General features: G+C 35.4%; 1 protein-coding gene across 1 annotated transcript in view; it reads right to left on the bottom strand.

Annotated features, from left to right (window-relative positions):
- The window catches only part of WDR11 (WD repeat domain 11), a gene marked incomplete at its 5' end in the record, with an annotated part of 44,152 nt that extends 26,125 nt beyond the window's left edge, over positions 1–18,027 (bottom strand). Inside the window, 9 exons of the mRNA XM_009583743.1 lie at positions 1,088–1,264; positions 1,888–1,991; positions 3,915–4,110; positions 5,083–5,197; positions 5,904–6,069; positions 8,023–8,209; positions 9,337–9,510; positions 13,331–13,484; positions 17,916–18,027. Of these exons, the coding sequence (XP_009582038.1) occupies positions 1,088–1,264; positions 1,888–1,991; positions 3,915–4,110; positions 5,083–5,197; positions 5,904–6,069; positions 8,023–8,209; positions 9,337–9,510; positions 13,331–13,484; positions 17,916–18,027 (1,385 nt within the window). The remainder of the gene's footprint in view (positions 1–1,087; positions 1,265–1,887; positions 1,992–3,914; positions 4,111–5,082; positions 5,198–5,903; positions 6,070–8,022; positions 8,210–9,336; positions 9,511–13,330; positions 13,485–17,915) is intronic.
- Positions 18,028–18,184: the final 157 nt, after the last annotated feature.

Here is an 18,184-nt window from a genome sequence, read left to right as displayed (position 1 = left end):
ATTTCACCTGTTTTAACAGCTACAGCTTATACAAAATCAAAAGTTACATTTTAGTAGCATCCCATTGTGTAATGATAGCTTGCCTACATTTTAGAGCACAACTATTGATGGTACTTTTAGCTCAGTAATAATAGAAGTATTACGAGAACTGCACACATACATACATGCATTATCATGGTGTTTTCATTACTAGAGTAAGATCCTCTTTGTAAGCTCCTCTGTAACATTCACCTTCGCAACACCCCCCAGCCCCATCTGAAAACCTAAGAAGGCTCTATAGCACAAGCAACCTTAAGAATATAAAAAATCTCCCAAGTCTGACTTGCAACAGCCACAGCCTTGACAGCGCAGCCGAGAATCAACTGATATCTTAGATATATCAAGAGCACATTTGAACAGCGCAAATCCAGAGGTCTAATTTTACAAATTACTACAATCTTTAAATTACAGCATCTCTGTGTCTACCGTTCCAGTCTGCTGACTGCAGAGAAAGACAGCAGCCTGTATGGATACTGTGAAATCCCTGATGTGGTCTCAAAAAGCATGCCAGAAAAATCAGATTTAAATCGGGAGAATTCAGAGTTACTAAATCAGGTGCTCACTGGCAACTATTCCAATATCCAGATGAGTTTAATTACACTTGTAATAAGACAGAATAGACTCATTCAGAAAAAATAACATGCTTTAAGTATATTTTTAGGTATCACCAGAAGAGAAGTACAGTCTCTGTTAAGTTCATTTACTTATTCTAGGAACACAGTGCTGCAGAAGTCCGTATTTATTTAGAATGATGTGAGAGCAGCATGTAAAACGCTGAGCATATCAATGGACCAATACCATAGTAAATGAAAGGATAAATACAAACTTGCTAATATATTGCAATTTTTCAGGTAGCATTACTCAAATGCAAGGCAGGAAAAAAAGAATCTGAAGACTATCATGGATGCAAACTAATACAAGGGTCGCTATTCGTGATTAGTTACACAGGATCAAAAAATAGAATTTTTTCTGTATTAGTAACTATATTTGTATTTAATCTAGAATATATTATTTTCTGAGCAACCAATAAACTATTCAAGATACTTACCAACCGCAAGCATTGGCTCATACTGTTTAATATTTTTTGTCGTAAGAGGTGGGCACATGCGGATAGCAAACGGAGGCAAAGGAAGTCCTGAAAGAAGTCCAGTCAGCAGAAATTTGAGGTGCACTTCTTGCAGAAAAGAACTTTTTAATTGTTCTTCTCCAGCAACTGTGCCTTGCCCTGCTTAAAAATCAAAGCTCTTGTTAGTATTACATTTTAATCTGAGATGTTATGGAAAGTTATCAGACACACGAGCTTATAAAATAAAAATCACAAATAAACATTGCTAATATATATGTTAGTTTATTTAAAGAGGCATTCCTTCCTGTTGAACTCTGTATGATAAAACTTCTTAGAAGACTGCACTCCAGGTAATTTCTCCAATACTAGCTTTCTTTCCTAACACTAAGAAGGGGAGGGGGAGGGGGGATAAGGAAGGAAGAGAGGCAAAAAAAGTAAGTGCAACCATTTCAGTCTTCTTCCAGAATTCAAAGGTAGTTTAAATTGTTTTCATCTGTTTAAGATTACTTCTAAAAAATGAAGGAGTTTTGGCCAAATTCCATTTTAAATTTTTTTTTTTCTCAGTGACAATGAACTTTGAACATTGGTCCTCAACATAAAATCCTCAAAAAGATTAATTTGATAATTTCTTAGCAAACAGGAATTGTTTTCTTTCAGAATTACTATTTAAATTGCATAGAAAATAATTCTAACATACGTAGTTCTCAAGTAAGCCAAGATATACAATGATTCAAAAAATTCTAGAAATGAGTAGCAGTAATATTAGCGAAAGAAATTCTTACCAATCATGTTGTCTAATGAGAGGTCTGGAAGTTTATTTTGGAATGCTCCTACAGGAATTCCACAGAATGAGACTGGGGAATACAAAGGTGATGCACTTGAACTGCTGTAAAAGAAATTAAAACAAGTTCCTAATACAAACTGGATCGCCTGTTGACTCAGGTCCTCGATTTTGCTTTTTCCCCAGGTTGTTCTTTCAGTATTCCTACTACTTACTACTTGCAGAATATTTTGAGAAGATTATTCCCAACATCAACTTCCATGAACAACTGTACCAGGAAATAATGCACACAAAAATGTACAAAATTTAAAATAACTTCCACGTTCCTTACAGAGATATTTATAAGTAACAGAAAAACAGACATACGTATCCCTTGTTCTGAAGTGTACCTAAGCATTGAATGGAAGTTTTTAAATATATTGTGTATTAATATGTAGAGCTATGTTAATGAATACACCTAAGGAACAATCATAAATATTTCGACATTTAAGAACAGATTCCCAAACTTGGGGAACAGTTTTTGTTAACCTATATAAACTTCTTATATAGGTTCCAGATGACAAAACCTGTAACTGAAGCAATGCCTTTCACCTCAACATATGAGACAGGATTGCCTCTGCATATGCAAAGCTACAACAGAAACTTACAGTAATACCTATGTTTACAGTCTTGTGAGGTATCTATGCACCAGGTTTTTGTGGGTTTTTTTTCCTCAATGACTGTGACTGGGTTCCAGCACAATCTCCATCTAAAAGGGATTCAAACAGCCCTTGCAGCCTTGGCAATCATATCTTGCTGGGCTGAGGACAGGTCTATGTCATAAGCAAAGACCAAAGACTACTGACTGCACCGAGCTGTACGCAAAAATGCAGTTTAAGGCATGTACAAAGCCTTTTTCTTTAAAATCTCACTTTAACATACTTTGAGTTCAAATTTTAATTAAGACCATCAAATCTAGCAAGATCAAGAACTAATGGAGGAAGAGTCCTTCAAAATCCATTAAAGACTCTGTGCCAACTAGAAATATGCTTCACTTTTCAGTACAATCCAACCATATACAGAATCCTCTAGGCTCAGTGGTTCTTATATTATTATTACATTTTTCCTGGTTATACAATCATGACAAAAATCAATGTTTTCAAAATGAGCTTAAGAATCCAAGAAGTAAAACGCAGCAACATATGGATCCTAAACAGCTCTCTTGGATATGTATCACAAAGAATCCATCTAACAGTATTTTTGAGAACACCAAGAATAAAAACATTAAATCACAGATGCGCAACAAAAGGATCTATGTTGAAAATCTGGGACTTCCGACATTTAAACTTGTACTAAGAATTCTGTATTTCTTTTATGGTGGTATGTTATTTGTTTTATTCAATAGTACTTTAAAGGTTTATTGCACCAGAATGACCTTAATACACTAAATGTTCAAAGAACTATACTACTTCATACTGTATTTTTAGAGACTGCCCAAAATCTAAAACTCTAAAGGCTTTATAAAAATACTGTTTATACCATCGTATTCCAGCCACCTGCTGTGCAGCCTTATATTGCTCTGTGTCAAATTCATACAAACCTAGCAGAAAACCTTTCCCCTACTAAAAATGTATTCCTTTCCAGACTCATTTTGCAGTCCTTTCATGTGATTGAAAGTAAGGGATTCATTCCTGAAGGAAATTATACAGTCTGCAGAAAGCCAAACAAGAAGAAAATGTTCCCCCAAAATAACGTGAATATTCATTCCTATCTTTTGTTTCCTTATTCCAACTACTTAGTATGGAATTATTTTTTAAAGAAAGGAGAGTAAATACAGTTTCTTCACTTTCCCAAAGCAAGGGAACTAATCTATGTGGATGATACATTTTGTTCCTCTTCCTTTCATTCATACACATGTATAGCACATGTCACACTACCATACATACAAGGACATCACTGTTGCTTTTAAAATGGAATATAATTAAATACTACACACCACTTGTAAATGTAACAGATGGAAGCTTTGATAAGAAAAATAAATCCCATTACCTGTTACGCACATTTCTGCCAGAAATACTGGATTTTAATTCCCAGATCATTACCCTGCCATCACTGACTATGAGAGCTGCAGAATTCTCATTCACTGGGCAACACACCATACTGAAGGGTCGAACTGTTTTTGTTACCCTGATTGCGTCACACTGACTTCTTAAATCATAAATCAGCTCCTGAACTGGGTCTGGATCTGTAACATCAATGTCCCACAGCGGACAAACAATTAGAAGGCAAAACATACGATGTGATCAATCAACAGAGGTAAATTTGCAGAATGACTGAGCTCTTCGGTTGAAATCCACATGCTTCCTGTGCAACAATTAGGTAAAATAATCAAAAACTATATACCATTGATCTTGCTGTATACAACACAGCTCTGAAAAGCTCTCCAAAATGTAACTTCGTCTTTAAAATATCTTATTACACTTGAATCTTGCAAAATCTAAAGAATTACTGTCTCATATCTGGGGAGAAAGTGCATCTGTTCTCCACAATCCAAAACTCATTTTGTTTATTGGTAAACCTGGAAGCAAGTAATGTTGTAGGCTCACTAGAAATTACCAAACTGCCAAAACCAAACCAAACAAACAAAAAAATCTAACAAAAAAAAACCACACCACTTATTTACATTTACAGAACCGTGTTTTCCCTTCTTCTGTTCCAGTCTCCTCCACTGTATTTAAAAAGCCATTCTTAGTAATGTTTCACAAGAATCAACGTTTAATAATTTAGATTTTAATGTAAATTTAAGCCCATCTCTTAGTTCTAAAATCAATTCTTCCAACTGATCAGATGACTTCCAAAATCTTATGTTTGCCTGAAAAATATGTTTTTTCTTAAAGATAAAAAGAACAAACTAGTCATCTTTTATCTAAAACTTTCTTGTATATGTGACTGTTAAGCCATTTCATAACTGAAGTATTATTTAGTGATAAAAGGATTTTCAGGATATTAGTATCTTATTTTGCACTAAATATCAGGAAGTCAAATTTGGGGAGAATGCAGAATGAATTTTAATGTAAATTTAATGTATAAGATAGGAAAAACACTAGAAGGGCTGTAATTCACCATTCCGTATGAGACATGATGGTTAATACTGGTGTTAAAGTATTAATTAAAATCCTAAAAGTTCATTTCTGGACATTTTTGACACAAAGCTTACCTGGCTCTTCATTTGGAGTTCCAGTTATACTGCAGTTAGATCTGCGAACTCTTAAAGTTATACAACCATTTTCATGCAGGCAAAATAACCCATCACGCTGAAAACAAGGAATTACCTAGGTAAAGGTAAAGAGATACCACATTATACTGGGTTATCAAAATTTTATCCTTTGCAAAGCACACTTGAAAATGAACATACAATTTCTGATGTATAACCAAGTCACTAAAAATATTACCAATAATGCAACACTTCAATGAATTTCTTTAGCTACAGTACTTGTAAGTAAGGAAGTCAATTAATTTGAGAAATTCATTGAATGTTTCTGTTTGAACTAGTTGCTACTTTAAGGGGTTTTTTTAAACATTGACATACTCGTATAGATTCTTTTTAGCTATCACTTTTTTAAAAACAAACAAACAAAACCTTCCTTTTTTGGTATCAGAATTCATGATTCCAGGAGAAAAAAGATGCTTCAATAAGACCTCGGACTAGACTTAGCTGTCTAGTTAAGCAAAGGCAGATGCTCAGAGAACTAGTATTAACTTCTTTATAAATAGCTTAACCACCAGAGAATGAAATGTCCTTTTTCCACAGCACTGCTTCCACACCGGTAACTTTTGTAACACCACAAAATGAAGTGGGTTTGCTGCAGACTTCAGAAAATTAAACAATGCTTGGTTCAGAAGACATTCTTCCCCCTGGTGAGCTAACTTCTTTTTATCCTCTAGAACTAATCAAAACACAGCTATCGGTGACTCATGAACTTACATATTATCTTAATAAACTATCAAAATGATAGAAACCAATCAAATTTTCATTACCTGTAGGAAAGGCACTCCTGTTCTTTCAATTGCAATCACACCCACCGTCTGATTCACTTCCAAATCAAGAATTAAAATTTCTCTGGGATACAATAACAGCATGTAATTTCTTTTGGAAGGCAAATATGACAACTGAAGACAGTCGTTGAGTGTTACAGATTCAGCACTGTAAAACATCAGATATAAATTTTAATCAAGTTCAGTATTAACAAATACTTCAAGTTCAAAATAAAATTAACAGTATAAATTTTCCTGCAGCTGCATTTTTTCAAGTATTCCCTATTTTGATCACTACGGAACTGCAGATTTCCATTTAATTGGCACAGCAGTGCAAAGCATCACTGACCTTCAAAAGACACACACTCTGTTGACTTTTGTCTGAATAATATTGTAGAGCAATTTTTAAAACAATAGGTAATTCAAACAGAACAAGTGTAATTCTTGCACATCTCAAACACAAAGCAATTCAATTATGAACAGTGCTAACTGCCGTAACATTTACTGATATTCATGGGAAATTACCCTTAAACATACTGCTTCCTTCAATTTTTATATGATTATTCATATTACTTTATTTTGAAATGAACAGAACTAGCCTATCTAGAATACTACTCTTCAAACTCAGAGAAAGTAGCAAAGAGCAAGAATGTTCGTCATTTTGTTGATGGAGATAGGCTGAAAGGTAAAGAGGTTCATTAGGTACATGTAATCCAATGACCTGTATTTAAGTCACATTGAAGAAAATCATCTTCGTACTGTGCTCAGGTTTGAAGGTTGCTTAACTGATTTAATGTATCATCCCCTTGAGGGGTTTTGTTTGGTTTTAATCTCTTCATTCTACCACACACTAAATCCCCTTTTACTCTTCTTGCACCTCATTCCTTGCTTCAGGAGTATTATTCAACTTTTCTCTGCAATCACTTTCCTGACAATCTCCTGCTCCTCTTTCCTCAAAGTTTCCCTAAACTTAATATAAATCCAGACAAACCATTGCTGCTACAATTTTTTCTTTCCGTTTTCCCATTCTAGTCTTTTCGGGTGTTCTGGATGGAAAAGGAGGGAGAAAAGAGAAGACTATCATACCCTTAGGAATATTCATACACAACTTAAAATGCAATCAGGAGAACGAAGGAAAATGGTATCTTTGCTGATTTGCTGTTATTACAGAACATACATAAGGCTGCAGCAGCATATGTACGGTCTCGGTATTTGCAAATCAGTGTTCTGTCCGGTGCAGCACAAGTTAGGCATTACAGAACACAAAATGACAAGATCATGCCCCTTAACTTCATACAAAAACAAAATCACAATTTCTTAAATGATTACCAGAGGAAGTATCATCAAGTCTTCTCTCCAGTTTGCAATTTAAACACCGTATTAAAAAAGAGTATAAATTTCCTATCTGCACTAAATTTTTGTGACAAGTGCTAACTGATAATACAGTCTGATTAGTTTGTTCTCAAATTCGCTAGGCGCTGGAGAAATACTTCTATTATTCAAATAGAAAGTACAAAAGGAAAAAAAGAATTACACCACACAAAAGAAAGTGGTCTAGAGAATTTCTAACCAAAAAAATAATCTCAAAATGCAACAACCTTAGTTTTAAAAGATCAGAAAATAGACAAATGTGTAAATTCTAATTTTATTTCTACCTATTAACTTAAAAAATGCCTCCTACTGCAGTATCATGCGTAACATCAGAATGACAACTCTTCTCAGGTATCAGTACTTGCAGAATTTTTATTCTCTTATTATATCCTTTCTCATTCCACTATTGAAATGAATTATATTAGCCCATTTTCATCCCTCCCCCCCCGCCCCCCAAGATGTTTCTGAATTTACACCTGCATGAAAATCTGCTAGTGAAGGGAGAACATTATTTCATTAACTTATGTAAAACATGCTGGGATGATATGGCTGTTTTTATGAACAGAACTGGATGACTGACTGCCAATGTTATATCCTTACATAATGTCCTCGTATAGGATATCCAACCACCTGCCTACCCCAAAGAATTTTCTTTTTTAAAACTAATTATCTTTTAGACTTTAATCTAATTATATCTATAAAATATACAGGTATACAAAACATTATCTGAGAAGAAATATTTGCAACCTACCTTGGTTTTTCATTACTGATTAATATTTTTACTTTATCAAGGGCCTTTTTGGCTCCCGTAGCAGCAGCCAGCTTGTTGTGAGAAGGACTGGAATGGGGACTAGAGATGTAAACTTTCTTCCCTGAGCTGGCAGGAGCTTTGGAATGAGAGAAGTCAGAGATGAACACTATTCCTTCACTGGTGAGCACTGTACCAAGAAAAACAATTGTTATTATAGCAAAATACAATCTGCAATTTGATTGTGGTGTTCCATTTAATGACATTTTGGTGGGGAGAAATGCTAATAACTTTAATAATACTGTATTAGGTAGAAAACTCATAATTCTAGACAACAGGCATCTTCTACTGAAAGAGCTGCAGATGGTCAATTACAATTAATTATATCCACAAAACTCGATTTTTCAAAATTATACTCTGGCGATTACTAGCAGAAACCTCTTGTTTCTTCAGCACAGTCATTCTCTCTCATCAACTATTTTTCTTTAAGCTTCACAATGCAAATAGAAGGCAGGGTTGCCCACATTTTTTGTTCTCATGCAGACCATGGCTCAAAGAATCATTAACTCACATTATTTATGTGGCAGCATAAAGATTCAGCTAAGCTGTAAAGATGTAGCTAAGATTTTACTACGTGTTTATACAAAAAAAAGTTCTTTTCTTAGGTCTTGAATGGTATGGCAGATAAAAAAAAAAAGACAACCACAAAGCCTGGAAAGCCTGCACTGTCTCATTATAGATCAGGAGTGATCAAGCCAAATTAAAGAATAAAATGGTGACTCTCTTATTTCTCTTAGTTTCTTTCTGCTAAAACGTCAATAAATCTGCAATGATTTCCCCTTCACATTTGAATTGCTTCCGAAATTGATGCTCACACTCCACTGCTTTAAAAAAAAAAAAAAAATCCTTTCTGTTGAAAATACCATTTATTCTTAGTCTAACTCATCTCACTGGATTCTCCCTCAGCATCCATCCTTTTATAGTTTTTTACATCAGTTTAACAGGGCTCTCTATACTTGGCTTCCTCCAGCTCCCTAGCTACATGCTTTCTGCCTTCTTTATAGTCTCAAACATTTATTTTCAGATCTCTAACTTCTCTACTCATGCCTAGTTTTCCCCTCCCATCACACAATGGCATCTTATTTTAGAAGATTCCACACTGACCAAAGACTCCCCTGTCTTTGTTTTGAGACTTCTTGGCATTAATGACATTATTCTCTCCAATCCATTACTTTAACCTTAATATTAACATTTTAGTTTAACACTTTTTCTGGTCACCCATATTCACATCACACTATTTTATACATGCAAACTTACAAGCTAAGTGTGATGGATCAAAGGGGTCAAATGAAAAAGACAGAATATTTTCAGCATAACTTTTCTTCCAAAGTTTGGTGCCTGTGTCTGCATTCCACAGCACAATATAGTTAGGTGGATGAACAGCAAGCAGTAAATCTCTAGAAGCATCTTGATTCCACAACCACTGCATGTCTGTCAAAAGGAAGAAGGAACAAACAGCGAAGTTAATTTTTAAAAAAAGTTTGTTCTATTTTAAAACTATTCCTCTTCTATAATACCACGTCTTTAAAAAAAAGACTAGTGACTTGTTAGTAACAAGACGCTTCTGTTTCACAATTGCAAAAAAAAGTTCCTTTTACAGCCTGAATTCATGTTTTTAACAAGCAGCAATACACTGGGTTACACATGTCTACACACATGCACACACGCACATCCGATCTGTAAAAGTCAGATCTTTTCATCCAGCGAATTCCTACCTGAAACAACATACTGTTATTGTACAGAACCACTGCAGGGCCAAAATCAAAAGAACCGTGAACATCCCAATTAACATTTAGGATGACACCATGAACCATACACCATCCCAAATTAATATTTGAGATGGTGTCAGTATTGGACCTGGAAACAAACATCTTCTCCACTTCAAATGCTTTTTAACAGGGAGTCTGAAGTTTAAGAGTAAAATGAAACTGACTGTAACACACAATCAAGAATACAGTACAGTACTTAAATGCTGAGGTCAATCTGAAGAGGTACGGCTGCCAATCATCACAGCTGGGCATCACTTAAACATTCAAGATAAATAGACACAAAAGACTATGTTTTCTGTCAATAAGAACAGAGTGCTACCTCAGTTACAAGAAAGGAGCTACATTAGAGCTACCTACACGCTCCATGAGGTAGTGTTTTAGACAATAGAATGGGTCAGGCAGGCAATGAAGTCCCCCCAGTCCAGCTCCTAGTGCTCACTGCATGACCTCACCAAGTCACAGCTTCTCTACAATATGTTCATATATATTAAGATGTTGAAAAAACTTCCTTCCTCAGCCATTCTTCCGTTTTATCAATTCAGCTTTTTCAGAGCTGATAAGTGCTTCTCACTGGGTTTCAGAGAAACCATGTGTCCCCTAATGAGTTACGCTGTAAGTTAACAAATGGTTAACTGCTTCCCAGGTGAATGCAGAGTTTGGATCAAATAAAGAAGAGTGCCTTACACTGAAGCTCCACTTTCCTCCTCACTGAAACAGTAAGGCTCCAGCTGTTATCCTACAAAGCTCTTACAGATAACACACAGAGAACCAGCAGATCACTCTGGGGCTCGATCTCTGTATTTGCACCATTTTCTACAGGCTTGTAAAAAACAGCCAGAGGCCTCAGAAACAGATGGAAAGGAAAAGAAGCTCCTTTTGATAGAGATTATTGCTGAATCAAATCAGGGACTGAGGATGGAACAAAATTTTAATTCTGTTGCTTATTAACGTTTTTTCTTGCCCACCATATTGGAAAGCCTTCATTGGGTCTGAAAACTTGGAGAAATCTTCAAATGGCATGGTCAAAACTCCACCAAACATTCAGCAAATCCATGTCAGGAGTAAATAAAACACAATTTATAACACAAAAAAAAGAAATAACACTAATAAAATTAACTGCAGTCAATAGAATAAATTTTCAGTGTCCCACTCCCAGACTTACAGACTTACGATATTGTATCTACTGTCACAGGATTTATAAAAACAGAACAATAACAAAAACTAAACAACCTAATTTCGTAAGTGGGCTTTTGTATAATAGAATTCATAATAAAAACCAGGTATAACACAAGCCTCATCACAGCTTTTAAAATAGTCCAAATAAACTATAAATTATTCTTAGAAACTTAGTTTCTTGGGGCAGGGTCGGGGTGGGGGGGAAGTGTTCTAAATTTTATTTCAGAAATTTGTAGACATATTGCTAGTGTGGACAGCAATAGCAATAAACAGAAATCCAGAACATGCAGCAGAGCATGTAGATGCTGCTGTGCTGTACTTGCTAATTCTGAAAGAGCCAGCCTGGTGCTGGAAGCAGTCCACTCGCAGCATCAGCTCAGGTACTGGAAGCAGACCAGCCACAGCAGCGCAGCCACAAAGCTAACTGGATTCAGTGCTCCAGCCAGCTCCTGGTCAGCTCTGTCAGGAGCGGTTCCAATACACAGAAAAGTGCCTACCACAAGTAATTAGAACCAAAAAAACAAGTTTTACAATAGTAGGAGGGTAATAGTATCAACTACAAACTGCACCAATTAAAGCAATAGTAAAAATGATACTGAGTGTGTGATGCAACAAGGAACGAAGTCTAGATCTTTTGATTCCCTTTTCTGAGTTCTAACCACTACCTTAACTTTTTAATTGATGAAGTACAAGATGCTAACAAATGAAAGGGAGAGTTTGATGGATGACACCTTACTAATAGATGAGCACAAAAAGAAGCAAGGAAAAAGACACTTAATTATTCCTTTCCAATATATTCTCTTAATTGTGGTATACCTGGCCAGTGGCTACATTTTCTGTTCTCTAGGCTTCATCAGACCAATTAAGATAGTACTGGCCTCTATGCCAGGTTTCTAGGCATTTCTGCCTCTAGCACAAGCAAACATGAATCTTCTATAGCTTACAACATCATAAATGCATATCTCCTTTCTCCAGGCTTTTGTTTGCTTGTTTGTTTGGGGGGTTTTGTGGGATTTTGACTGGTTGGTTGGTTTTTGCTTTCGTTTTTTACTTCCCCCAGAGACTTGTGAAACCCCTGAACGAAATCATGATTTTTTTTCTAGTAATGGGATAAAGAATCTTCAAACATCCAGCTGCCCAGAACTGTTTGCGTAGAGTTTACTGGGTATTTTTCAGACCTTCCCAGCTGCACTGGGCTATCACCTACACAACTGAATCAAAAGCAGCAAATACCACCGCTAAACTGTCTTCTCAAATTAAATCCAAAACCAGGTTTTTTTACCATCTTGAAATTTCCTCTTTCTCTTGACTGCTTTGTGTTAATCCTTACCACTTATGTCCACTTAATCACACCTGAAACCTAATTCAAATGTGGCATGCTCAGTTTCAAGACTTCCTACCGCTAACTTCAACTATATGTGAAACCTACCTTATTTTCAACTGTCTTCTATGCTAAAATTTACATAACACCTTGTCCTTTCTCCATTTCACTTTTCACATGTTAGTATTGCTATCTATGCATAGAAAAATCTCCCTGCTCCTACGAATCAGACAACTGCATAGATGCTCAAAAAAACCTTCTCTCTCTAGGTACATTGCAAATGTGTGTTATCGTGCTAGTATATTTGATCAGAAGTAGCTATATAATGAACTATCTAAATAATTGTCAAAGTATATGTGCACAATCAAAACTCTTAACTTACAGCAATGTTTAAAGTACCACACCACTTTAGATGACATTAACATTCAGGTGCAATGCAAACTGCACTACATCCCCAATTCAAAAACAGGAAGATGTACCTGACACTGTAAATATTACTATTTCAATCAATAACATTAATAAAAATAGATTGTAACTTTTTTTTCAGAAGATCTTGGAAAATATTACCATAATGAATTAAATCTCACAGCATCCCTCTGGGACACAGCATCCCTCTGGGACACAGTTACATTTACACAGAAAATGAGTAGACAAACATAGAGAAGGCTAGTAATCAGGAAGATGTACCTGACACTGTAAATATTACTATTTCAATCAATAACATTAATAAAAATAGATTGTAACTTTTTTTTCAGAAGATCTTGGAAAATATTACCATAATGAATTAAATCTCACAGCATCCCTCTGGGACACAGTAAGTCTTACATTTACACAGAAAATGAGTAGACAAACATAGAGAAGGCTAGTAATCCCAACAGTAAAATTCAATGGCAGAACTGAGCATAGTTTGCAAAACTTAGGTGATGGATTTGTACACAATGCTCCATAAAATAACTTCCATAGAAACATCATGCACTATCATTACCTTGAATTGGTTTTGCATGTTCTTGTATTTCACAACGAGCTGTTCCTGTTGCCACATCCCATACAATTATTTTTCCAGTAACATCAGCAGAAGCTAAACGTAAAGAATATGGAGAGCCAATATTGTGATGGTAATTTTCTTTAGCCCACTTAACCTGAAGATACAGGTGAAAATTGGTCAAAAGAGGCAAGCATATATAACAAAGACACCATACTTCATATTTTTCAGATGGATAAAAAAATACTAAACAACTCAACAAAAAAGCATAGTAATAGTTAACATTAATAGCATCTGTGTAAGCATACCTTTAAGCTACCATCAGTTGTGCAAATTTAAGGTATGTTGCAACTGTGCTGCATGACTGCATGGTTGGTATTTTCAAATTACGTAAATCAACAATCCTTGTTCCTGAAGGTAACTACAACAATCCATAAATATATGCTATATATATAAGAAGTTTACTCAGATATTTAGAAGAAACTAAATGGCAATGTTAGAGGTTTTATACCCACTGATTTCCAAACAAATGAAAGTTGAAAATTTACCATCCAACTTTTACACACATCCTAAAACATGTCATTTTCCTAATCTGTCAAATATAGGTATATTATGGTATTGGGGAGGAAGGAAGGTTAGTTCTTCATCTATATGTCATCTCATGTCAAGCTATTGCTGTCATTTGCTATCTTTTTGGTTCTTTTCAGCATGCTGCCACCACTAATTTCCACATACCACTTTCCGGTTTGGGATTTCAAGCTGCACGGGCTTGCAAGTTGGCAATATGTATGAAAACTGTGTGTCTTGAAATCTGAAACATTCTGTCTACAAGTCTCCCAAGGTTATAAGGAGATAACACTCACTCCTTCTTTATCTATTCAATATGGACTTGTTTTGCTTTCTGCTTTAAATGTGAACTTCTGCCCCTAAGAGAGACTGAAGGCACTAACAGAATAAAGAAATCTTAATGCTAAGCTAATGGGAGTTTACCTGCTAGAAAAATGATGCTCCAGCTAGCTAGCTGTGTGCTGTCACAGTACCTGACAGAGAAAGGGCGAAGGCAAACACAACACTTTTTGCAGATATTGAAAGCATGACATTAAAAAAATAAAAATAGAATTACCATTAGGCACCACTAACTTTGCAACATGAGTTACAGTTGTAACAGCATTCAGAGCACTGTAGCCACCTTTGTGCTACCCCTCTCAGAGATGTAACCAGGATGTATCTCAAAAGCCTAGCTGAATAAATTAAACAAACGTTACACGTGCACAGCAAGCAATCTTCAAAGAGCTCTAGCTATAAACCCAAAGTGTGTTTCTACCAGAATAACAAAGAATTCTTAGGAGAGTCTCCTCTACCTGCAAATTCCAGTTTTGCAATTCCTGATTCCCTGCTGTTCAAAAAAAATTAGCCATGAGGATACCGGCATGTAGCTATGTAGCTATTAAAAAAACTAATTATAGAAACCTGCAAAGCTATTTCTTCCTCAGTTAAATATATATTACTTTGAAGCAAATTCCAAGTCTGGAAAACATCATTTCCTAAGGGAGGAGCTGTCACCAAGTTATGAACAACAAAAAGGAGACCTTTAACGCAATCAGTCTCAACCAGAACTCATGCTGCTCTCTAACACCGTAAGCCCTCTTTTCTCACTGTAGTCGCACTGCTCCAACAAAGTCCCCACACATGACCTGATCCCTCTGCTAAAAGAAATTATTTTCTTACTGTACTGGTCACTGCCTCTCTACCCTGACTTCAAAATACAGCAGCATTGGTCAGAAACAGGAACCAGAGGTGAAGTTTTTTTTAATTTTCACAATCTATCTCACCTGATTTAAAGAATCTTACTATCACTGTTTATTAACATATCAGAACAGACACAAATGAAATTTTAATCCTCAATCAAAAAATTGTTCCTGTAATTCCATTTTCTTTTGTAAAAGTACTCTTTCAAGTACTCTTTGTAAAGGTACAAAAAAAAAATCAGATATAATCCACTCCTTACAAAGTTATCAGTATCCCACAAACACCGTATGCACATATGGACAACTAACATGGATCCATTTTCACTGAAACCATTACCTATTCCAGACACAGTTATGACAGCCAAAGGCCAGGAAGTATTTAAAGAAAAATAGTTAAACAGACTGCAGAAGGATTATGAAGCAATTGCTTTTCTCTTTGCTTTTTTATTGCAGATAGCGGTGTGTTTTGAAATTTTTCAAATCTGAAGCATGGGTTTTGGGGGAGAAGATCCCCTGTAGGGTGAGTTTGCTGGTGTGAATCTCTAGTACACAGAGTTTAAGTCAGACATACACAGCAGACTTCTTACAGATCCCCTCCAGCTTATTTACACTCTTAGCATTTACAAACAAAAAAATAAGTCAGTTAGAAATTGAAGAAAATTTCTTACAAATGCACGTAAAGGTATCTGCAATGATCATGGCCTCATAATTTCTCATATAATGTCTACTTCTTAAAGCAGAACAGAATCTCTCTTCACTCTTCCTCCTTATAAATTAGTCATTTTCTTACAGTCTATTTCTGTTAATAAAGCACCAGATAGTGGTTTTGAAAAATTATCTTATAAATTATATAAAAACTATTTGGACTTCAGCATTTGGTTTCCTAATGAAATAACGTTACTTCTCAAAGCTAGTGAATGTAAATGAAGCACATTAAAATGCTATCATCACATGGACCAAAAACTAATTTTGCTACAACTTATTATCTAAGCTAAGTGGAAATTTTAAAGCAGAGTCATCATTATAGCTGCTACCTCCATACCACTGACATTTTCTATTTTTTACACAAGTATAGACATTGGAATTGATTTGTTCACTTTAAAGGGCAGCTTGAAGACAACTGAGGCTAAGCGTATGCTTACCCAAACAAGTTGCCAAAAGGCAAGCAAACGTATTCACAGAGTGCTGCTTACTCTGTGGTTGCTGTCGTGTACACACCTTTGCTCTGAGATAACCGAGAAATAACCTCTCCTTACTGAGTCAGGTAATTTGCCTCACATTTGTCACCAGAGAGACTATTCGTAATAGCAGCACAAGCTCTAAGTTGACAGCAATGTTTGGGCAACCCTGAGAATCCTCAAAATTCACTGAAACATTTGGGCAAGTATACAAACATGCTGGAAGAAGGCAGTTTTTCATCCTTTGTGACCTTTTAGCATTATTTTTAAACATGTCACAGCACACAAGTCTCAAAAAATGACGTAAAGTATCTATTTTGAAACCTAAGCCTTCCACCTTCCTTTTTTCCAGTCAGTTTAAAATTCTCTCTAATCAAGCAAAACTAATTCCTAAACTTTATAACCATTTTTAAAAGCCACAACGTCATCATCTGTATGACTCCTGGCCGAGATCTTGTATGGATCTGTATCAGTTTTGCCCTACCCAATTTTCACCCAGAATTTGAACAGTTTATTATTATAAAAAAGAGCACTTAATTGGACTCTCTAGCAGAGAAATACATTATGCTATATAAAGACACATAAACACCACCATCTATGTAACTACTGAATATACTGGAGTTTCAAAACCACTCACTAAAAAACTGAAGCTCTTCAGTGTGCAGAAAGACATCATCATAACATGATGGCTCAGAAGTCAGTAAATTATCAAACCCAAAGACAAAATAATTGTATTTAATTTTAAAATACCAGAGTGTCCATATCTAATATACCGTTAGTGTACCTATATGAAGATGGTCTATTTAAAGAAAATTACACATGGAAAAAAATAGTGTGCAATTTCCAGAAGGCACATTCAAACATTTTCTTTTACTACAAAACCCACCAAGATCCCCCTATCTAAACGTCTGATTTTCTTCATAAATTACTGACTGCCTTCTAATATAGCATTTGAGCTAAGGACTATCAAACATTACATCTGCCAGCCAAACATTCCTCTAAACCCTGACTGGATCTGTCATTCTCCACAGTCAAAGAAATGATGTATCAAATAAATACATCCTGTTCCACACTTGACCCAAAGTCAAACTCTGCAATTTCAAGTCAAGGACCTTCAAAGGAAAGTACAGGTACCCTACACTTAAGCTTAAATTGCAGCCATTTTTTATCGCTAAAATAAATGTTCAGTTTTGTCTGCTATTGTTCCTTTTCTATGGGTAAGAACAGAAGTAAAAATGCAAAAGTAACTTTTGTTATAGTTTTTGTAATAGTGCACTGGTTACCTCCACAATAGGAAAGATCAGCAAGGGCATCAACAAAGAGATTCATTTGATATTTTGTAATGTTCATTTGAAATTCTGTCATGTTAAGACCTTTCTTAGAAACATTTCTGTCTGTGTTCTATAACACTACCAAATGCTTCTATATATTCTACACCTTCTATATATTCTACACCTTCTATAAAGGTATACCATCAACCTCAGCTCAAATTTCAGCATGTGTGGTTTGATTTAGCTGTAAAAGAGATCATGTAAAATATGAGTATTTTACAACAGATTTTATGTGAAAATCAAATGCAATATGACAAGTATTTACAGTGGTTTCGAAAAATAATATATACACGAGAATCAAGTAATATACCTTAAAACATGTACATCTCACCTTGACAACACTAGCTTTGTGTCTTTCCAAAACCTGTAAAGTCTGAGCAGTACTGGCATCAACTATCAGCACAAGGGAATGACATCCATATGCAATCAAACCTTGCCAGCCCCTAGAAAAACATGTACCATCATCAAACAAGCAAAAAAGAACAAAAAGCACTTCACATCAAGAACAAGACTTTTTTTTTGTAAGTTGAATGCATGTTACTAGACACAAACATCAAACAGTAAAAAATTATTTAGTAACATAAAACTCAAAAGCATTAT

This window comes from Fulmarus glacialis, unplaced genomic scaffold (genome assembly GCF_000690835.1).
Source record: "Fulmarus glacialis isolate BGI_N327 unplaced genomic scaffold, ASM69083v1 scaffold16720, whole genome shotgun sequence".
Taxonomy (NCBI): Eukaryota; Metazoa; Chordata; class Aves; order Procellariiformes; family Procellariidae; genus Fulmarus; species Fulmarus glacialis.
This window is presented reverse-complemented; position numbering and strand designations above follow the sequence as displayed.